The 22,870-nt window shown below is 44.8% G+C and overlaps 4 protein-coding genes across 4 annotated transcripts; 1 reads left to right on the top strand and 3 right to left on the bottom strand.

The window, feature by feature from the left end:
* Window positions 1–6,132: 6,132 nt before the first annotated feature.
* TRIREDRAFT_108158 (uncharacterized protein) lies at window positions 6,133–7,101 on the top strand (the record flags this gene model as incomplete). The annotated part of the gene is made up of 2 exons (XM_006966049.1): window positions 6,133–6,437; window positions 6,558–7,101. The coding sequence occupies 2 exons, from the start codon at window positions 6,133–6,135 to the stop codon at window positions 7,099–7,101; spliced, it is 849 nt and encodes a 282-aa protein (XP_006966111.1).
* A 340-nt stretch (window positions 7,102–7,441) lies between these two features.
* TRIREDRAFT_108157 (uncharacterized protein) lies at window positions 7,442–8,767 on the bottom strand (the record flags this gene model as incomplete). The annotated part of the gene is made up of 1 exon (XM_006965927.1): window positions 7,442–8,767. The coding sequence occupies one exon, from the start codon at window positions 8,765–8,767 to the stop codon at window positions 7,442–7,444; it is 1,326 nt and encodes a 441-aa protein (XP_006965989.1).
* A 9,093-nt stretch (window positions 8,768–17,860) lies between these two features.
* Window positions 17,861–18,803, bottom strand: TRIREDRAFT_108156 (uncharacterized protein; the record flags this gene model as incomplete). Its single annotated transcript, XM_006965926.1, has 4 exons — window positions 17,861–17,866; window positions 17,985–18,003; window positions 18,317–18,420; window positions 18,675–18,803. The coding sequence occupies 4 exons, from the start codon at window positions 18,801–18,803 to the stop codon at window positions 17,861–17,863; spliced, it is 258 nt and encodes an 85-aa protein (XP_006965988.1).
* Window positions 18,804–19,184: 381 nt separating this feature from the next.
* TRIREDRAFT_108155 (uncharacterized protein) lies at window positions 19,185–20,810 on the bottom strand (the record flags this gene model as incomplete). Its single annotated transcript, XM_006965925.1, has 4 exons — window positions 19,185–19,283; window positions 19,926–20,243; window positions 20,568–20,653; window positions 20,780–20,810. The coding sequence occupies 4 exons, from the start codon at window positions 20,808–20,810 to the stop codon at window positions 19,185–19,187; spliced, it is 534 nt and encodes a 177-aa protein (XP_006965987.1).
* Window positions 20,811–22,870: the final 2,060 nt, after the last annotated feature.

The raw sequence follows: 22,870 nt of genomic DNA, 5'->3' as shown, positions 1-22,870 counted from the left end.
ATCAATGGGACCGCTGAAATGAAGCATTTGATTCTGTTCAATCGTGCAGAAATGCTTTCCATGAGAGTGAATGCCACATGTCAGTACGGCGACAATGAAGGTAGACCGAGACAGACGGGAGAGAGAAACAGCCCCTATCTCGAGACTCAGTGCCTGGCCTACAGCTCAAGGTACAAGGCTGTACACGAGCAAGCTGGCAGATACTTCATACACAGGCCACCAGAACAGACAGTGGCATCCTCCGGCTCTCCTCAGCTGCCTTGCAAGCAACGGATACCACTACCACAAGGCTCGAGGTTAATTTCGGAGGCAGACGCTCCAGAAGCCCTCGAGATACCTCGCCAGGCCGTGTGAACTGCGGCCAGACACCCCGACTAGGCGATCCGGATAGGCTGGCCGTCGCTGGGAGGGTGGAGATGGGCTCCTCCAAAAAGAGAGGGGGAAAAGGACCATGCAGACGACTGCAGAAAACGTCGTCTCACAATATGGAGAAGCTGGAACGACGGCCCATGATGGCGTCCGCAGGAGGCTTGGACAGAGGAGACGGCGTCGCAATTATGCTTTTTGAGCCCATCTGCTGCTTGATAGCTTTCTCTGCATCTTGCTACGTCTCTCGCCTTTCTCGCTTCTCTTTCCGGCTATACGTCGACCCTCATCTGCTCTCCGCTTCTATCTTCCTTTCTCTCTCTCTCTCCGTTCGCCAGATCAAGAGGATGAGAAGAGAAGGGCGCTAACGCTTCTGGGTACGGTACGAAGAGGCACAGCCAACATGGAGATGGGCGGCTAGCAGGGGGAAGGTGGATGGATTGGTGGTGGGTTCATTATGAGTTGGAGGGCAGAGAGGCCTCTGGCACCCAGCACGCCCAAAAGGCACACACAGAGACATATTACACGCTTGCGCCGCAGTCGGATGATGGCGGGAGGTGGTGCCAGCGGGCAACAAGTCAGTGAAGAACAACAGACGCAAAGGGCGAGAGAAGCATCGACTGAGACCGAACAGAAAACGGTCAGCTCAACCATCCAGAACGTCGCCGAGAGTCCAATTGCAGCTGCTGGCGCTGAGGCCAGTGCCGAAGGGCTCATGCTTCCTTTCCTTCTTGTGCCCTCGCAGCGATCCGAGACAAGCATCAAGTGTCGAGATGACCATGGAGCCTAGGGCGGTTCGATGTGGGTTGGACCAGGTGGCGGCCCGAGGTGGCCGTGGAACCGGGCCTGCACAAAGGCTCAAGCTTGCATTGGATCGGAGAGGAAAAGGAGAACTGGGGGAGTTTGCCCAGACATTAGTACCTAGTTTGCATCTCACAGTGAGAAAGATGGACAGCGGGATGTCGTGCATGTGGTGTGATTAGTGCTCAGCACCGTTTGGCCCGAGGACAACGAGGGGGCTCTACCTTGGGTACTATGTTCTCTCTGCACCGTGATCTTGCAAGTTGTTCATTGATCCAAGTGCCGGACGAGGGCAACTGAACGACATCTCGACTGCACTGTGGCGCCACCCAGGGCTCTGGACATGTCCATCTGTATCCGGGGAGCCTCCAGGAGTCTGTCTCTCCATGCCGTGTCATGATTGTTGTTGTATGCACAACCTGCCGCTGTTCAATTCTCCTCGCTTGTGGGATTTGTCCTGCATGTCATGTCAGTTCTCCCACCTACTGTACCTAGTAGTGTCATATCACCAGGGTAGGCGTTTAAACGCCGCGCCCCATGCGAACTCGTATATCAAATGTTACAAATCGCATCGGCTGCCTGCTGCCCGCAACAATCAGTGCTGGTGCATTGAAAGGTGGAGAGCGCGAGAGCAAACCTGTGCATCTGATAGGATTTGGTATGATTCTCGTATGGGTGAGAGCTTGAAGGAAGCAAGCACTTCTAGGATTCAAAGGTACTAACAGTGGAAAAGAGGGCCATGGCGATTCGTGTCACCGCATTCAATGGATTAGGTGTAAGTCGATTCGCCCACGGCGGCGAGCACGGGACCATGAACTTGTATGTATGTAGATGGACAGCGTCGCAGGATCGACATTTAGCCAGGTGCAGGTTCATCAAAATGCAAGTCTTCTGCTGGGAAATGAACTTCGATGCTTGAGCACGGGGCAATGCGTCTTTTTGCCGAGATTTCACTTGCATTCTTCCTTGACTCTTGAGGCTTCTCTTTCTTGCCTTCTTTTTCTTAGCAACCTACCTACTGACTGCGTACGATACAAGCATCTCCATCTCGACGCCGGCATCCCCGAACTGCTTGCTACAGAGTCGCATCTGCGTAACCTTGAAGCTGCCACCACAATCAAGCATACCCTCCCTGGGCGCCTTGCCATTCCTTTCCCCTCCCCTTGCCTGTCCCGAACTGGCCTGGGCTATGCCACTTATTGCTTGCCTTGCGGTTATTTTTCCGCCTTAGCCCGCGGCTCGGGCTGCTACCTTACCTTGAAAACTTGCCTTGCCTTGCCCTCCAGGAACGCGGACTAGGTTCCGTCCTTGCTTGCGTTTTGGCCTGCAGGGCCAAGACAGAGCGCGACAGGGTATATAAAGCACGGAGCAGGTACAAATAATCCTCCGTGACGGGTCTTGGCGGGATTTTGTTCGAGCAATTTCCTGTACATGGCTCTTATGTTCTTTGCCCCTGTGGGGAGAGAAGACGCCTAGGCATCTTCAACTTGTGGAAGATTGTCTGTAACAGCACACGACTTCGGTCAGGTTAAGATTGTGATATCAAACAGTGCCGCTTGAATTAGAGTCAAAGCCATCTGGTTAAGGCACTCTACCAGATAGCCGAGGCATCCCACTACTAGGATAGCAGTGTAAAGGCAGATGCTAGTTAAGAGTAGGTAGTAGATGATAGATGCCGTGCCAGCATCCGAACCAAGATCCATCCAAAATCATACGTTTGTCTACCAGGTAGGCTGTTGTCATATACCAAGACCAACACGCGACCAACGCCATTGAACTCACATCGACGTATAGAAAACTGTTTACTTCTCTGTAAGTGTATCCTGAAAATTCGTTCCCCAGTGTATTGCTTTTTTTGCTTTCTGCCACTCCCACCTGGCTGGAGCCTGTCACATGCAGACCACGAGGTCTCGACTCGACTCTTACATCGCCTTGATCGTACGAGAGCCACTCTCAGGCGATTGCTCGACAGCCTGTCCCGACAAGTCGTCTCTTGATTCTAGGTATTTCACCACATCTACTACGATGCTGAGCCGTCTGTTTCGATGCTTGGTTATTTGCGTCTGACTGGTATCTTCGTGTGAACGTGATGCCTCTCTTAATTCTTGCGTCACTGGCTTTCTGCAACAGCCCTCGAAAGGGCCAATGTGGTGATTTTCCGGGTCCTTCCCAGCGACCTGCATTAGCGGAACTAGCAAAGCAAGAGCACCAGACCCGCAGAAGGACATTTCGTGCCTTTCCCGTGCCTGCGTGCGCTCGAGAGAATCCCGGGCAGCTCTAATCGTGCTACTACTACGAGGGCGTACAGTGCTCCGCCAACTGTACGAACGAGTACCCTGCCTGAAATGCTGCTCTCTCTCTTCAGGCCCTCTACCTCAAATACATACATACCTTGACCATGCTTCTGGAGGGGCGGGCAGAAACTTTGGGAGGTGCGGCTGGACATTCAGCCAACGCTCGAAAAAAGGAAACCAGACAAAACCCAAAATCCCCATCGACGATCATTGTGTCGACTCCCGACTTCCCAGAGGCGCCGTTCGGGACTCGTTGCACTGCGGCCTGCCTTGCGCTGATACCTAGTACTGCCAGACTGCGTGTTGCATGGCTGACTTGGCGCAGAGGCGCATGGGAAGAGAACCGCCATCATGGAGACCAGTAAGCCTTTGCCACCTTAGCTCAGCAGCCACAGCGATTTCAGACGAGAACCTTATAGTACTGGAATCGTATGAACTTGGTGGAAGCGAGGGTTGATACATGATCAAAGGCATAGTACTAGATACCAGGCAGCAGATGGCAGGCTCTTGAGCTTGGACTGTTGGAGCTGGAGTTGATCGCTGCCGGTTGCGGCCAGCTTCATCCTGCGGTATTCGTGCCCAGCATGTCAGTCAGTAGGTAGCTTGCCGCCATGCCCGCATGCAGACGAGTACGAGCAGGTAGAGAATGCAGGGAAGCCGGTAGATACAGACAGACACAGACAGACACACAGACAGACAGACATGAGACGAGACGAGGACGACGGCGACGAAACCCCAGTTTTCGGCCACCCAGACCTTCACTCAAAATCGAGGGATCGCCACCCCGCAAATTCGCATCGCCCGGTTCCAGAACCCCCCCCGCCTCGAGCTGTCCCCCAAGCCAAAGTCACCTGGCCTGCTCCAACTGGTCGCCGGCACGGCACAGAACGCTGGCATCGAGATTGGCGTGGTGATGCTCGCTAGCACAAATCTGCGGGCTAGCATGGCATAGCGGCGGGCGCCTTTCATTCGCTCGGCCACCGTCAAGGCGCGTTCCAGACGGCCAAGCAAACGGCCAAGCAGCCAAGGTACCGGACAAGGACGGGATATGGGGAGAAAGAGGGGGGGGGAGGGGGCCGGACAGCTGAAATGGCATCACGCGATCCCCTCTGCTGCCGCGGATGGATCGTCCTGCAGCTCTGCAGAATTACCCGGCCGCTGAGAGGGACGGAGCTCCAGTTGGGGGCAGCTCAACGGACCAATTGCCTTGGGCGGGTCCATCATCAATCGACGCAGCATCTCCAGCATCATGTCACAAGACGGCAGTGCTGCAATACTGTGCGGCCATGTACACGTAACATACAGTATTGGTGGCCCACAGCAAGAAGGCTACCTACGCTATCGGGACGAACGCAATGGGGATAAGCACTGCAGTTCTGGGGCAATGGGTTGGGTTCGCATCAGATCAGCCTTTTCTGGGGTACGGTACGCATGCCTCTCCGGACAACGTCCACGCGGCAATGACATTGCCTGCAGAGGCCCTCGATCAATGGCCGTCATGTGGTGACTCGGTGGCGTCTCGAGCTGGCCGTCCCCGCTCGTCTGCACTGTGCCGTCGAGTCGAGACTATTTCGAAGCTACCAGATGCAGCACAGCGTCCAGCTCCAGAAACTCCCGGTCTAAGAAGCTACCAGCTGGAGCTTAATCCGCTGGCGCGGCATTGTAGCCCTACGGACAGCTGCTAATTCTCGTATGGACCACGCCAGAGGGGCATTGGATGACTTGGCTTCTGGATAGGCACTGGAAGTCATCGTAAGGAGTCGAACCGAGGATGCCAACGGCAAGCGATCCCTCTTGCAGGATGGGCATCTGGAGGTGACCCGTCTCAGGAAGCTTGGTGGCCTTCTCGGTTCGTTGATTTCTTACTTGTATGTCGAGACGTGTTCAGGTGGTCGACCCGAGGCGTCCAAGTGGCGCTCAAGTGGCGTTCCCATCAGCAAGTTTGGCAACAATACGGAAGTCGATGCCAATGACCTTGAAGTCGAAGCCGACAATTGCACGCTTGCGGCCAGTGAGAGCGAGCCCAGCCCAGAGTGAAGACTTCACCTTGACCAATCGAGAGCCCGCACCGCAGAATCGGGAACTCGCTGTTCTCGCCACAGCTGCTACAGGGATGGATTTCTACAGCAGCGTTGCTTCTTTGTCTGACTCCAGAAGGGGGAGGCTTCAAGATGCTCATTTGTAGATAATCCCAGCAGCGACGAGAGTTAGCACGATGCAGCTGCACCAATGACGTTGCTGGACCGCCGTCTGACTTGCATTTCGACGGTGCACGGCCACCAAGACTTTTTCGCCCTGAACGAACATGTTCGTCGTGCGCCAGGATCCCTGTCGACGGTTCACTGGCGTGTGATTCACTAGAATCTGAGAATTGCGATTCCAGGAACTTTCGTATTTTGACGCCGGACTGAACAAGCTTTGGCCACACGAGAAATGACGGAAGCCTTTTGAAGTTGAAGGGCAGGGGAACCTCCCAGAAAAAAAAAGGACCAGGCATTGTATAAAAAAAAAAAAAAAAAAAAAAAAAAAAAAAGTTCGATACCAGGCGGGGCAACTAACCTCAAGTTTCCATCATTCAACACTTTGACGCATTCCTTCTACGCGCCTGTCAGCCCGAGAGGACAGAATACGGCAACCTACTGCAAACAGCCTTTTTTTCGAACTCGAGCAAATGGCATCAGAGGCTCTCGGCGAGGCTGACACGAGCTCTGCTTCGAACGCGCCGTCGGACAAGGCTGCGGCTGCGGCTGCGGCTGCGCTGCCAGTCAGCGACAACGGCGCCAACAACCAGCAGACGCACGCGTCGGAATCGCAAGCAGATGCGAATGGCCAGCAGCAGAGCAACGGCGGCGACAAGGACAGCAGCGGGAGTACAGCATCGCAGGGATCGTCTGCTCATAAGGCAAACGTGGTGTTATGCGGCGTCTGTGGAAGCAATCCTGGGAAATACAAATGCTCACGATGCCGTCTTCCTTAGTACGTTCCATGTTGCGCCATGCATTTTCGCTCACAACGAGATGGGAAACGATGAGACGCGAACGAAATTGAGGATCTATTGCTGACTGTCCCTCTACCTAGCTGCTCTGTTCCATGTAGCAAAGCCCATCAGCAAAACCATCCGCCAGACGCCCCGAAAGAAGAGCCCAAGCCGACGAATCAGTCCTCGAGCGAGCCGCCGGCAGCAAGCGCAAACGTGCCTCCGCAGGCTGCCATCGATCCGACGAATCCCTTTAGCGTTCTGGCGACATCAGATAAGCTCCAGCTCCTCTTCAAGAAGTATCCCAACCTACCAAACCAGCTTCTCGAGATCCACGCGGCGACTCAGCCGCCGTCAGATGGCCCAGACGCTGCGGCCAGAGCCATACCCGCGTCGCTCAGGGAGGGCCTTCCAGTGAACACGGGCAGGAATACTTGGAACCACGACATTGGAATCAAGAACGGCAAGGCAGCGTTACGAAGGGCGCGCAAGGCCGACGGCGAAGACGGCGAGGCGATACGAGAATACACCGAGCTGATTGTGCACATCATGAACGAGACGGAGGACAGGAACAGCACCGCTGCCTACGTGCAACGACAGGTTGCTGAGCAAGACACGGCCCTCATTGAACGTCTACTTGCCGAAGAGCGACGTCGCGCATAAGCCACCACGGGATAGAGCATCAATCTCTAAACGAAGAGAGCCAGGAAATCGTCTGAGAGTATACAGAGCTCGGCGGCCTCTATGGCCCTATGGGTATATTATATGTTTGTTGGCAAGCTCCAACAGCATATGCCGGCCAGCCAACTCTACCTCTTTCCCGACCTCTTTCGATCAGACTCGCTCGTCATCATCTCTTCATAACGGTGTACAAGTCCATCTCTTTCATATATTAAAATTACATCATCCTCATCCAGAAGTCATTCAATCAAATCATTCAAGGTACGTAAACTCATTTCAGCCTGTTCACCTTGGCCGAAACTCCTCTGTCATCCGGCCCTGGCTAACGCTTGAATCGCGCAAAGAGCCCTCCCGACTTTGTGGGTGACTTGGGCCGTTCAGCGAGCGACTCGGCGTCCTTCTCTTCTGTCGGTGAAGACAGCTTGTCGGCCTTCTTGGTGAAGCCCCCGAGCTTTGTTCGCAAAGCCCATTTTGATTCGGACTTTCGCAAAACGTTGGGACCCGCCGCGCTTTTCTGCGACTGCTGCGGCTGCTGTGAATGCAGCTGCTGCTGTTGTTGCTGCTGCTGCTGCTTTTGTTGTCGAAGGATCGCGGCTTCGTCACTCTGGGTCCAGTCCACACGATGCTCGTCGGGATTGGCAGGCCCGGTGTCAGAGTGATTTGCCGCGGAATAGTTCTCCGACGACGTATGGGAAAGCTCTGCAGTCTCGGCATCTCTTGAAATCATCATGCCGAGGATGGCACCCATGCTTCTCCTCCGCATCTCCTTACTTGGTTCATCGAGGGCGTCTAGGCTCTTGTGGTGGAGGTATTCCTTGAAATTGTGGGGGGCGGTAGTCGCGGGCCTCTCGTCCACCTCGGCTGTGGCGGCGAGGATGTGAGGCTGTTGGAACTGGTTCCGCTCATATTGCCTCTCCCTCATGCTCTGCGCCCTTCGGAGAGCCTTGGTCTGCTCCGCCGGCACAAAGTCTGATGCTCGTCCAGCGGCTGCATTGGGGCCCTGCACGTGGGACTTGATGGCCTGCCGGGACAGCTTGTGCACGAGATGCTTCTCCGTCACCGTCTCGGTGGTGGTGGTTCGGGCAAACTGCGAGGCAGCAACCTGCGGGATGTGACGATAGTTGGACGGCGGCGTATCCTCCGAATTCCTGTTGCTAGACGACGAGGTAGAATTTCTCAAGCCGGCCCTGTGCAGCCTCTCCGTCTTGGTCTTGGGAGCATCTTGGCCCGCGTCTCGAGGCGCAGTTGGAATCAGTGATTTGGACGCCGTGGCCTCCTTCTTCTGTATCTGCGTAGAGGGCGCCGTCGGCCCCATGGGGATCCCGCGCTGGCCGGGATGCAGGGCGCTCGCGTTGCGGGCCACGGCGGCGGCATTCGCCTGGCGCTCGGCGTCGAGGGCCGCCCTCGCGCGCTTCTTCCTCTCGGCATGGGCCTTTTGCTCGGCGAGCACGACGTGCAGCCTCCTGGTCAGATCGTCGGGGTCGAACGGCTTGGGGCGCTGTGCCTGCGGTTTCGGGATCCGGAGGATGTTGTTGTTATTGTTGTTGTTGTTGCTGCGCGAGGCCGACTTTGCCGGGGCAGCTCTGTACGGGATCGGCTGGAGGGCTGCTGCCTTTGCGTCGTGGACGTAGAGCGTTTCGTAGAACATGGTTGATTGAAAGGGGGGGAGGGGGGCTACGGGTGATACTGCTGCTCTCTAGATGCAGCTTCTAGAGCCGCATTCAACGAATAAAGATGCTCGTTGGTTGAAAGGAAAGTTTTGTGCAACGCTTTTGTGTCGTTGTGGTAGACGGTGAGGTAGGTGTGTGTTGTCTCTTTGTTGTAAGCTTACTTCTGAGCCGAGGTTGTCGTGTAAGAAGAAGGCCCGCACAGACTCTGTGTGGTTCGGTATTAGAGGACCGTGAAGAGGTAGAAAACAAAGAAAAGGCCTGGACAAAGAAAGGAAGAATTCCGAAAACCCAGATAGACTGAGTATGCGGGAAAAAGGGAAGAAGAAAAAAAAAAAGGGCACGTCTTGGGTGAAGGAAAAGATACAGGGTTTGGAATGGGGGAGCATCGGAGCAATATTAAGTACTATAAATATAAATGCCGAGCTTTTTCTGTGTTCGTGGGCATGTGTGTGGGCGTGTGTGTGTGAGTGTGTGTGTGTTATGGTAGCAACGGGAGAGGAGAGAGAGGATAGGCGAGGGGGTGGGTTAGAAGGGTTCCAGATATGGAGAGAGAGACACATACTTTGTTGCTGTGTTGGATTAGTACTACTACAAAAGAGTGCCGTTGACGCAGAGTTTGAGATTTGTTTGTCTTGTGTTTTGTTGCTGGTTGCGCTTTTGCCCTTTGTTGTCATGCAGATGTGAGAAGGGAGGGAGTCAGAGGAGGGAGATGGGCGGGTCTGGAGGAGGAGGTTCGGATGGAGTTGTTGGACTAAATCTCTCTGTAATGATGTGGGAGAAGAGGTTCGAGAGGCATGTGTATGAGATTTGTTATTAGTCGATGTGAGGAGGTAGATAAGTAAGAGCTTTGTATGCAGGAAGAAACGGGCTTTGTCTAGGAAGCCTGAAGTGGGCAGATGTTGCGCGAGTACAGACGACGAGAGATGAAACAAGGTCCCCAGATAGGTACATACATAAGGGCAGATGAGGTAACCAGTGCGACCCGTGTGAGTAAAAAGGGACAACTTGAAGTTCAGTGAGCAAAACAAGAAGAGCAGGAGAAAAAAAGAAAAAGAAAAGAAGAAAAAGAAAGAGGCTCGTAGGTTTTGTTCCCCTGCTTTTTGCTCATCTGCCCACAAAAAAGAATCGAAACCAAGGCAAGGCACGCGATCACGAGGGACGTTTTGGCGGGATATGCTAAATGAGAAGAGGGCGAGGCACCGGACACACACATCTGCACGATTGGGGCGCTTCTTACTGGTCAAGCGTCCTTTTTTCTTTCTTTTTTTTTTGTTCTGCGCTTTTGAAACGCTCACGGCAGAGAAGGGGGGGATTCCCCAAAAAGCTTGCATTTTGATTTGAGAAGATGCAATGCTGCATGATGCTTGGATTGGTCCAATTGGCAGCAAAGAGAACTCAACTGACAAGGGGGCGGGAAGGACGAGCGAATTTTGCGGAGGTGGCGCCGACTTTTGGAACGGGGATGGAGGGGACTTTTAGTCAAGTCACTTGGACGCGGGCATCAAACGGTCTTGCAGGGGTTTGTGTTGATTTTGGCTTCTTTTTGGTTCTGCGGGATATGGGGATTGCTGTTCACTTGTTGCGTGATGATCCCGTGGTGTGGTTTTGTGCTCGCTAATGACAGGTTGGGAGCTGGGGCTTGTGGTGTTGTTTTTTGTTGAACTGCAGATTGGTCTTGGGGAGGTTGTTTTCAGCATGAGGAGAAGCGAGACGTTTGACGCTCGATGAGTGCCGAGCAGCGGTGCTTGACTTTGGCACGAATGGCATAATTGGACGAAAAGTCGTGGATAATAAGCGACGAGGTTGCAACAAAAGAGGAGCGTGCTAAAACAGACGGCCATCAAGAGAGGCCCAAAAATCGATACGAAGCCAAGATGGACGCAATGCAATGCGACGTCCAAAGACGGCCAGACTGGTTATTGACCACAAACTCACCTCGATCGACATTTCAGCGGCTGTCGCTCTTCTTCTTCTTCCCTGCTCTTTCTCTTCTGTTTCTCGGGCAAGTTTGGCTGGTCTCTTGACGCGAGATGTGTCTGCTGCTCCATCCTTCGGTTCTCGCGCCTGAAGGCGAGGATCAAGATGCATGCATTTCTGTTCTGGGGCGGTCCAATCATTGGGGCGGGTTGAGGTGGTGCATGACTTGACCTTGAAGGTCGGGGTTGAAAAAACGACGCCGGCTCTTTTTCCCTTAGACGCCGAGCCAATGCAGGTTGTTTTTTGGGGCCAAATCTGGGGGAGATTTGCATCGGGAGCCGAGCTGTTACTTGACTTACTCGTGCGCTTGACGTGGATTGCGGGCAATGATGATCTATCGCGAAGAGGTCATTAATACTGCGTTCTCTTACGACCTTGGAGGTTTGTATGTGAATCGTGCCCGTTCATGATGGAAAAGGGGGGGAAAAGGACGCCATGCCGTTATCACTTGGCGTCCCGATGGAACGTTCGGGTAGCATCAAGGCATCAATCAAGATGCTACTTGCCGCTTCGGAAGTGAGCTTCGCAATTTGGGTTGGCGGAGATGCATGGTAGAGGACGATGTTACCCATGCGCTCCGCTGGGATACGACCGGCCGTTGGGAGTCTCTACTACAGCTGAGAAGACTGGGCATCCATGGAGCCGGTGGGTGAATGAGGCTCAAACGAGGGATATGGAGATTGCTGTGTGAGAAAGATGGATGTTCTTTGTCCAAGTAGTGGGAGCTGTGATGGAAGCTTGGGAGGTAATACACGGGCAGATGGCGCGGCATTGATGATCGCGTCTCCTAGTAAATCTTCTGAATGACCAGTGTGTCGAGCTCAGCTGCACAGAGACGCACACCCTCTTCAGCTGCTTCGTTTGCCATGTTCAGCTCTCTTCAGTCTTCCTTCATCTTCAGGTCATCTTTCAGCTGTTATATCGAGGGTTAGTAAAGCATCACCAGACACGAGTCAGCCTGTACATGTAATACATGGCTTCAATCGGTTAATGATGAACCAGAGGCAGATGTCATTGCTCCTTGGCCAATAAGGGAGACCGGCATACCTCAAACTCCCTCTTCAGACTCAAATCATCAATTGGTAGGAGCCTTGAATCGACGTAGATCGCGTCGTCGTCCACGACTGGCCCCCAAGCCCCATCATTCTGCGAAAAGGGTGCTTACAAGCATCAAGCCCGAGATGATGGCCCCATTTGCCGTCCCTTCCGCCCTCAGTCGATCCCATCCATATGCCGGCTCTCGCCACGTGTTTTTTACAAGGTAGACTCGGCTGTTCATTACAGTATCACTCATGGTAAGGCGAATGTCTACGGCTGGACGATGCGAAATTCTGTAGAGACAGCGGCTCTCGATGGAGTCGTGAAGCTTTCGTCGGAGAGATTTGTTGTCAACTATAGGTAAGGTAGTGGCTGTTTGGCCAGACTGCCTGGGCATGCTCTCCTGTAATGGTACCTCAAATTGCATCAAGAATAAGGATTCCAGCTCGGTTGATATTGTTAAGTGGTCCCCACCCTGATGACTCAGGACCACCCTATAACACCACAGGCCTTAGGCCTGTGATACGCTTATAGCCGTTTATTTATTTTCCTTCTTTCTCTCTAGCTAGTCCTTTATAAAAAAAGAGAGTTTATTATTACACCTTTATTAAGTTATAAGCCTTATACTCTTTTAAAAATTACAGAAAAAATTATACTTAAACCTTTAAGTTAGTAATAGATAATGCTGTTATTATTATACCTTTAACCTAATGCAGGTTATACCTTTAATCTAATATAAATCGCCCTTTTTTTTTAACTTAAAAAATTAACTTTCTTCTCTTTTATTTATAAAGACTTAAAGACTTTATTTTACCTATATATTAATAAGATAATTATTACCTAACCCTTTAAGCTAAGATAATTTTAAATTTATTACTAAAAATAAGGACTTTAACTATAATAATCCTAACCTAAATTTATAAATAATATAGCTTAAAATAGTATAGCTAATATTTATAAAGGATAATACCCTTAAAGCTTTATAAGCTAACTTCTTTTTTTTAATAATACTATTAAAAGGCCTTAATAACTAGAATGCCTAAAAATAAATATTTAAAATTAATGCCTACTTAATAGGTCTTTAAGATATTATTAAAGGAAAAGATATTATAGCTAAAAAAGCTACTTAAGCTAAGAAAAATGCCTAAAAAAAAAATAATATACTAGTAATAAGATTTATCCTAAATAACCTATTAATAAAGATTTATATAAAGCTTAATTATAAAGGCTTTAATAGTAATAACTTAATAGTAAAAAAACTCCTTAATATAATAAAAACTATTATCCTAAAAGCCTTAATAAAGGGAGTCTTTATTATTATTTAAAAGTTTAATTATTTAAAATATAGCTAATTTAAGTCTTTAAAAGTATATATTAATATACTAATAAGAGCTTAAACTTATATTATATATTAATATCTTAAAGCACTAAAGGCTTAGTTTATAACTATAGCTTTTATAAGCCTTAAATATATTAATAAGACTTAGTATAAGCACTAGACTATAGATCTTTATTAAGGTAAGGAAGTTAAGAAAGATAAACTTATTAAGTTCTTTTACTTATAAGTAAATAAGAAAGTAAGGACTAAAAAGACATTTAGTACCTTTAAACAGCCTGCCCTTTTTATATTAAATAATAATTAGTAAGGCAAGTCTAATAATAATAATAAATCTAAGAAGCTAGAATATAGCTATATTATTTTAGTAAATAAAAAGCCTTATATACCTAATACTTATTAAAGACTTTATCTTAAGCTTTAATTAAAGGATTATTACCCTTAATTTTATTTAAACTTGCATTAAGGTTTTTATTTATAAAAATAAAAACCTAAAAATAATAAAAAAGAAAATCCTAAGCCTATAATAAAGAAAAGACTATTTAAAAGCACCTTAAATATTATAAAAGCAGGGTAATTATTTATTAATATAATAATTACTTTAAATATCCTTATTAAGCCTAATCTTTTTAAAAATAATAAAGATAATATTATTAAAATTATATAAAATAACACTTTAAACTATAACTTTACCTTAACTAAATATAGTATTAACTAAGATAATATTATTATTAACTTAGGCTATAACCTGCACTATTTTAATAACTTAAAGTAATTTATTTTTATTTAAATACTAAATAAAGCTAATATAATAGCTATATTTAATAAAAGCATATTAAAGACTAAGGGGATAAGCATTATAATTATCTTACTGCTAAATAATAAAATAATTAAACTTAAGAATATTACTTATACTTCTTAAAGTGCTATTAATATAATAAGCCTAAGAGTTCTTAAATAAAAAGATATTTAATATAACTTTATAAAAGGATTACTTATATAGTAAAAAGATAAAGTAATTATAATTATAAAGGTTTATTAAAAGTATAATATTATAATTTTAAAAATAATAATACTACTAATTAATAAATATTATAATTTTATAATACTTCTTATTAAACTATTTATTATAAATATAAAATATAGTCTTATATATAAGAGACTAGGCTATATTAATAAGGAATAAGTCTTAAAAGCTTGCTAATAATTAAGAATTTAAGTAAATAAAATAATAATTAAAGACTTTTATTATAAAGCTTACTATTTAGTTAAGTTTAAATTTATTATTAATTATATATTATTAGCTAAACTTATAAAATTTCTTTAAATTATCTTTTAAAATATAATCTTTTATATACTTATTAAATATAAAGGTTTTAAGATCTTACTTTATAAAATTAATACCCTTACTTACTATTAATAGCTAATCTTAGCTATTAATTATAAAAATGCTATAAGAAAACTATAAGGCTAAAAGAACTAAGTAAAGGTCTTTAGCAGTAGCTATAAAGTTTAAGTTATAGCATTTAATAATATAAAAGAGTTTATATTATAAAAAATATAAAACTAGTCTTATAAAAATAAATTTATTATTAAAACCTTTATAGCCTATACTTTTTAGCAGAATAGTATAATTAAATAGGCTAGAAAAAGCCTTATAAACTTAGGATAAGTAACTTATATTAAAATTAAATTACTTAAAACCTTATAGCCTTTATATATAAAATCTACTATATATATTTATAACTTACTGCTAATCTTATTTAATAAGAATAAGATCTTGCTGCTAGAAAAAATATTTAAAGCTATTTAAGTAGAATATAAATATAATATTAAATATATTAAGACTTAGGGTTATATAGTATATATTAAGAAATATAAGAATTAGTAAGTTAAGAGTATAAAAATATACCTTAAAGTAATTAAAGAATATCTTATTAATATTAAAGGCTTAAATAGCTATATTTATAAGGTCTATTTACTAAAAGAAGATAAAGTTATTAAATTATAAAATATATAATTTTAAGAGTTAGGCAGTAAGATATTATATAATTAAAAGGAACTAGAAATTAAGTATAAAGCTATACTTATTAACCTTAAGATTAAAAAAGGAGGCTAGATAGTAATTAGCTAAGTAGCTAAATTATAGCAGGCTTTAAAATAGGCTTTTAATATAATTACTATTTAAAATACCTTTAAGGCTAATAAAGTAATTAATAATAATACTAGAGCTAATAAATCTAAGTATTTTAAGGCTAATAATAAGGATATTTTTTAATAATAATTACTAGTAAACTATAAGAAAGGTAAGTATTTTTAAACCTTAAAGCTTACTTTATAAAGAGATTTATAAAATAAGACCTCCTTAACTAATTAAGACTATTATAACCTTTATAACTAATATTTAATTAAACCTAAAGCTATCTGCTAAAATACTACTATTACTATTATCCTTAACTTATAAAACCTTATAATTAATACTAAAAATATAACCTTAGCTATACTTAAATAAGCTAAATTAAATTAAATAAATAAGATATATATAGCTAATTAATAATAGTATTACTTTATAAAAAGTATTACTTAAATTAATTATAAAGCTTTATATAAAGAAAAAATAAAGAGATTTATATTAATAGTTAAGACTATTAAATAGTAAGAGTATAATAAATTTATAAAGAAATAACTAATCCTTATAGTATTTATAACTCTTAAAGTTAAGTAATAACTTAATAAGGGCATAAAAGTTCTTAAAAATTAAAATAATACTAAAAAGAAGTATAACTATAAGACTAAATAGTTTCTTATAATAGAAAAATAATATAATAGTTTAATTAAAAAATAGACCTAAAGCTTAATTATACTATTAGAGGATATTATAATCTTTTATAATAAATAGGTATATAATTTAAAGTATTTTACTAATAGTAATCTTATAATAAGGGCATGCTTAGTTATTTAAGGAGATTAGCTTTAAGGGATAGACTATTTAATAAAGGAACTTTATATTATAATAGCTTATTTTATATTAGTTAAAGTGTTTTATTTAATTATAGTAATTAATAATCTTAAATAGTAATAATTTAATACTATTACTATATTCCTTAATACTAATATTAAAAAGGAAGTTTATATATATTAACCTTAAGGCTTTAATAATAAATTTAAAAGAGTTTATTATTTAAAAAAAGCTTTTTATAGTTATTTAAAGGCTCCTTTATAATAGTTTAAAAAAGCTATATAACTTTTAGCTATAATTAAATTTAAACCTTTTAAATTTAAGCTTTATATTTTTAAATATAAAAATAGCATTATTTTAATTTTATATATAAATAATATAATAGTTACAGCTTTAAAAATATTAACTATTTATAATATAGTAATATAGCTAGAAGGTTTATTTAAAATTAAGAAACTAAAAGATATAGCTGTCTTTTTAAGACTAGAAGTTTATAAAAATTAAAAGAATAAGATAATTATACTTAGCTAAGGCACTTATATTAAGAAAGTTATTACTAAGTTTATTTTAATATTTTAAAATCTAGCTAAGACCTTATAGCTACTTAAGAAAATAATTCCTTATAATTAAAAATAATAAAAAGTTATTATATTAATAAAAGAATAGCTAAAATAAACTAAAAGCCTAAACTTTATTTTAATAGGTATAAGGCCTAATATTATATATACTACTTAAAAGCTTTATAAAGCTAATACTAGTTTAATAAAATACTATAAGGAAATCCTAAAGTATCTTTTTTAATACCTTTAAGGCATAACTAACCTAGGGATTTAACTTAGTAGTAAATATAATATTAAAGACCTTAATTTAAGGGTTTATATTAATATAGCTTTTATAAATAACTTAGCTAAAAGATTTAGTATAGTAGGTTATATTATATTAGTTAGTAATAAACTAGTTTACTAAAAAAGTAAAAAATAGATTATTATTACTATAAGCTTAACTAAAGCTAAATTTATAAACCTTACCTTAGCTAAAATATTAGCTATTTAAATTAAGAAGATCCTTAATAATTTAGGCATTAAAGACTAGAAGCTTATAATCTTATATACTAATTCTTAAAATACTAGAATTACTATTCTTAACTAATATAATATAATATAAATAAAGTAAATAGATATTTATTTTAAATAAATTATTAATAAAGTAAAATAAAAAGATTTTAAAATATAGTAAATTAGTATATAAGAGATAACTGCAGATAGTTTAATAAAGCCACTTAAAAAGATTAAGCATACTGAATTTATAAAGCTTTTAAAGATAGTTAATACTATTTAATAGTAAAGATCTATCTTAAGTTTATATATTTATTTAATAGCAGGGGTAATTATAATAAGTATACTAACTCTATTACCTTAGCTATGCCTTATTTCCTATTTCCTTTTTCTTATATTAATAAGAATTTAAACTATAATAGGTTTATATTTAAAATAGTTTAAGAGTGCTAGATTTATAATAAAGAGTAGTATAAGCCTCCTTATCCTTCCTAAACTATAATTATTAAAAAGACCTTTATTATAAAAGGCATTTTATTTACTAATTAAAATAAATTTATCTTTTATACTTTTAACACTTTAGGATATAAGTATTTTATTAAACCTTAATTATTATATTAATAGTATTAATATATTTTTTATAAGAAAAGTATTTTATTTAATAAATAAAAAGCTATTTAAGAGCTTTTATTATTATATTAATAACCTATTTCTACTTATTTTTATTTTAGTAATTTATTTCTATTTTAATTAAGGAAGCCTTATACTTTAATAAGTAAAAGTAACTTCTAGACTTTAATAACTAGAAAACCTTAATTTAATTTACTTACTTTTATTAGCGCTATTTCTCTTTAATTAAAGAAATAGCAGCTATTTTTTAAATTTATTTTATATTCTTTATATATAGTAAAATAGCCTATATCTTATAATTAGCAAAATGCTATTAATTTCCTAGGATATTATAATAGTGTTATAGTGTGTTAGTCTTAAAGGGGATGTGTTAAGTGGTCCCTACCCTAATAACTTAGGACCACCTTATAATACCACAGGCCTTAGGCCTGTGATGCGCTTGTAGCTGTTTGTTTATTTTCCTTCTTTCTCTCTAGCTAGTCCTCTATAGAAGAAGAGAGCTTATTGTTGCACCTTTGTCAGATATTACTACTTTGTATCCTCATGTAGGCCATCAGACGCTTTGTTAACGCTTGTCTCACGATGTCTTCGTGTGCAATCCGCTACGTGTACCTGCTCCAATCCGGGCATCGATGCCTAGCGACAACCGCAGCAGTGCTGTTTGAGAATCTCTGTTTTACATTCATCTCGTCAACCGCTCAATCAAACTGCGTGATGACGCTTCGTCAAACCGTTGGCAAGTGGCCCCAAGTTGTTTGGATCTACAAGGAACCTTGTCCAACGACTGAGTTCCGAACAATTCACAGCTGAACAAGGCAGGGCTTGAAATGACATGATGGACAGCGCGCTGCTGAATAAACACCAAGACCCTCTCGCATTGTGCTTCATACAAAGCGCAATCGCTGTTGTTTGCGGGCAATTCTGGCAGGGAATCGCCCGTATCGCGTGACTTCAAAGTGCCGGGTAGGGCTCTTCCCTGAAATACGAGGCCCAACGAGGTTCCGCAGAGCTGGAGACATGCTGTAAGATCCGGGCTCGGTCAAAAAAGAGCGGGCATTGGAATTGCCGAAAGCACATCCGCGCGGATTTGATCAGCAAAAAGGGTGACCAAGCTGCTCCCTGCTTCACTCTCTCTCTTCCTTGCTTCACTCGGCCTCGGCAGGGGAACATATTGCGTGACTTGTCCATCGAGAGATGCTTGTTCAGCGCGCACATGTAAGCTCTCTCTCTCTCTCGCTCTCCATCAGAGCTGCCAGGGACTCCCTAGGTAATAAAAGCGCGGCAGACCTTTATTAGCCTCGCCTCTCCCTCTGTTGCCGGGGCCGAGATCAAAGCATGGCTCCATCGCCCCGAGCTTCGTTTGGTCAGCAGAGAGGCGTGGGGTTTCTGCGTTGCCGATCTCAACTTCCGTGCCGCCAAGTGGCTCCCGTGACACCTTGAGCAATGAGTTGGTTGTCGAACCTTTTGCAGGAGTTGGTGATGGTCTCATCAGCGTCTACCTAGTAGTTTCAAGATAGATACCTACCTTGAACGATACCGCTACTACAGTTTAGGCAGGTATAGTAGTGGTTAAGTTGTTCGAGATGTCAGTTCTCACCGGCGGAGTGAGCCGTCCCATCTGGAGCACGACTGCAGTTCTCATTCTTTGTGCTGGGTTCGATTGGGGTCATTTTAGCTTGATGACAGGTATTAATGGAGGGATGGACCCTTGGCGCGATTCCGCCCAAATGAATCCGCAACAAATGCGTGGCCCCGACGCCACGTGAAGATGAAGGGGGGGCTTCCGAGAGATTCCCACGTGCTTTGAGGGGCCGCTTGGGTGATGAACCTTGCCGCCTTGGGGATGGAGATGGGGGGGTGATTGACATTTGACGGGAGAGTCGGGCTGTGCGGATGGGATTGTAGAAAAGTCCATGATCTTCGTTACGGAGTCTAATTATTGATACATGCTTACCACCATCTGCTAAAACTGCTATAGATTGCTTTGTAGTTAATACAAGATGGCGATGAGGTTGAAACTACCTAGTAGATAGGAAAAGGGGAAGAAAGGGGAAGAGAGCAAAGCACGAGACGAGACGGATAGGCCTAATTGGTCTAAACAGCTGCAAGCGCGGAATGAATCGACTGACTTGAGTACCTACTTGGTGAGCGACTTTGCCTGCTGACAGACATTGCGCTGCAATTGGGCAGCTCGAAACGCCCATCGCCAGTGCGTCGCTGTGGCGTCTTTGTTTGAAGGGGCGGGACGAGGGTTTTGGGATGGCATCTGAGTCGGGTCTTTGGGGGCCAGAGCCAGACGCGGTTGAGGGGCGGGAAGTATCAGAGGAGACGATGCTGGGATGGAGTAGACATGTGGGAGCGCGGGATGATAGTGGGTGGTGAGATTGTGAGAGAGCCATGGCTCGGGGGCCTGGATGCATCCATCTATCGGTGTGCGTGTGCTTTCGTGGGTGCAGCGTCTGTGACACTTGTTCGTGAAAGAGGGCACGAGGTATGTATTTCCGGTGTTGATGGGATGCTCATCTTGTTATTTACGAGGCTTGGTGTTAGTGTGCTGAGGTACCTATCCTGAGCAATTGCTCTTCAGATGTCCGCCTACTCTCTACAACTGGACACATGGCATCATAGCCCACTTCCAGATGCCACCATCAAGTGGGCAACTTGAACTGACAGAGATCGACTGAACCATCGTCGCTACGAGAAGCGGAGGCAGTGCCATGTATCCAATCCCGTGTTCCCACACCTTGACGTGGGAGGGCAGGGAACCAAGGCCTTCTACATACGAGTAATATGGCCAGGTCGGCGAGCTCCCCCCCACCGTCACGCATGAGCTCGCGCTGCTCGATGCACTCCACAGTCCCGTATCTGTCTGCAGTTGTATCATGACTCGGGGACCAATATGTGTAGATATGTACGTGTATCAATCTCTATCGCCGAGTCGCTGCTCTGCCCACGGCCTTTTGCTGCCGCCATCTCCCTACAAGTACAAACTTACGGCCCCTGCCGCCGGGGTCGCATGCAGGCATCATCATCCTTCAGCAGGTCTCTTCGAATCGTGGTCGTCGGTTCTGCGCCCCCTCCTCCTCTCGACGGCTCAGCGCTCGTCTGGCTGTCGTGCTTTACTGCATCCAGCACTGCCAAGCTGGCACAGAGCGGAAAGGGTCCGAGTCTCGCCCGGGATGGTCAGGATCGTTAGTGTCTGTAGTACTAGGTAGTTGCGGCAGCCGTGGTGCAGATTCTCATGTTGAGTGAACGAACCCCTCTTTGCGGATAGATAGGTATGGTGTTCCCCAAAGCGAGAGTGTGGTCAGAACCTTACATGTACCTAGCATGCAGCTTCATGCCCGCGAGGCTGGCGGGATCTTTTGCTTTTTGGCTGCTGGATATACGTATTTGCCTGTAGTATTACTGTACCTATGCACCATGCTGCAGTGATCCCTTGGCGTAGGTGTCTACCTATCTTAGTAACTCAGGATCAGCAACTACCTACCTACTATAGCAGTTGACTCCCATATGCACTCGTACGCGATATCTTGGTGTGAAATCATCACCAGATGACAGTTCTTAGCCTCAATAGCACGACTCGTCTTGCCCCGTTTGACACCGATAGAGCTAGCTACCCACTAGCCCCAAACCCGCCTGGTGCGGCCCTGCTACAGCACTAGTCCGTGACCGAGCTCGTCTTTTAAGGTGGGTGCAGGTTCAACGCTCGGAGAGCATGGACTGTCTGGAGCCTTTGCTGAGGGCGATTGTTGTCGTTCTGACCTGTGCTCAGACAATTGGACCTCAATGGCAGATGCCCATGCTTGGCTTTGGGCTGTTTGTATCTCTACCTGTACCTGTATCACCACGGCATTGTTCCTCTGGCCTGCAGGCACTAGGTAGACCTGTACCTAGTACTACCTGTAGGGCCAAGAGCATCGACTTCAATCAAAGCTGGTGCTCCCGGTGTTACCAGCCCAGGTACAAGTACATCCATCCATGTGCCGCACCCGCACCCCCGAGGGTCGCAGTCCCAGGCCCAAGTACCTGCCAAGGTAGCACTGCTAAGGCGCTCCTTGACAGATCCTCCCTAATCCATTGATCTTCTCTACTGTATCCGCCTCTCTTTCTCTTCCCTCCTCCTCTCCCACAGCCGCGGCCGCGACGCCTGCATCTCTCCCCGGCCACTCCAGCTTCTCCATTTCGCTCTGATCCTCGCGAGTGCCGGTGTGTGTTGGTAAGTGGTGTGCCTATTACCAATCTCCATACCTCCCTTACCTATACCTGTACCCTTTGCCTGCCAGCACGGCTACCTAGGTAGGTAGTAGTAGGCCGTTCTTCTTCGTCCTCGCTAGCGGCCCCAATGGCACGGATTCGCATCGACTATTGCACCAACATCAGCCTGCAACAAAAACCAAAGGCCCTTATCCGCCTCCTCACCTCACCACCATCGGCCCATTTCCAGATCCGTTGACGCCCTCATTCCCTCGTCCTCCCATTCCTTGCCTCGTCACCTCCCTCTTTTGTTCCTGCTCTCATCCCTCCTGTCCGCTCCCTCGCCTTGCTGATCCCGCTTTTGCTCTCCTCCCTCTTCCTCCGCCTCTCCCTGCGCCTGCTGCTGCTGCTCCCCTCACTTCCACCCACGTCACAGTCTCTCGATATCACCACATATCCCCCGTCATCGTCGTCGGCGTTTCCATCGTCGTCACCACATCCTCCTCCTTGCTTCTGTAACCTCATGTCTGCGCCCGCGCCGGTGTCGCGTCTATAGATTTGCGCCAATGGCCCAGCCGAGTGCATCCCGGCAGCACTTTGCTTACATGGCTACTACAGACAGCAGCTCCTCCGGATCCCATCAATTGCGCTCCGGCTCCGAGACCCCGACTGCTGCCGCCACAGCTCGACGTCCTCCAGTTCTCCAGACCCGCGATTCCACCCTCAGCAACACCACGACCAGCACCTCGAGCAGCGGCGGCTACTGGTCCAGAGTCTCGACGACTTCCACTGATCAGAGCTTTCCCTCGCGCACAGCCTCCGACGCCGCCCGCCCCCCGACTCCCAACCGCGATTCCATCGTCTCAATCGTCGACGATCCCTTCTTCCA

Source organism: Trichoderma reesei (genome assembly GCF_000167675.1).
Source record: "Trichoderma reesei QM6a unplaced genomic scaffold TRIREscaffold_11, whole genome shotgun sequence".
NCBI classification, from domain to species: Eukaryota; Fungi; Ascomycota; class Sordariomycetes; order Hypocreales; family Hypocreaceae; genus Trichoderma; species Trichoderma reesei.
This window is presented reverse-complemented; position numbering and strand designations above follow the sequence as displayed.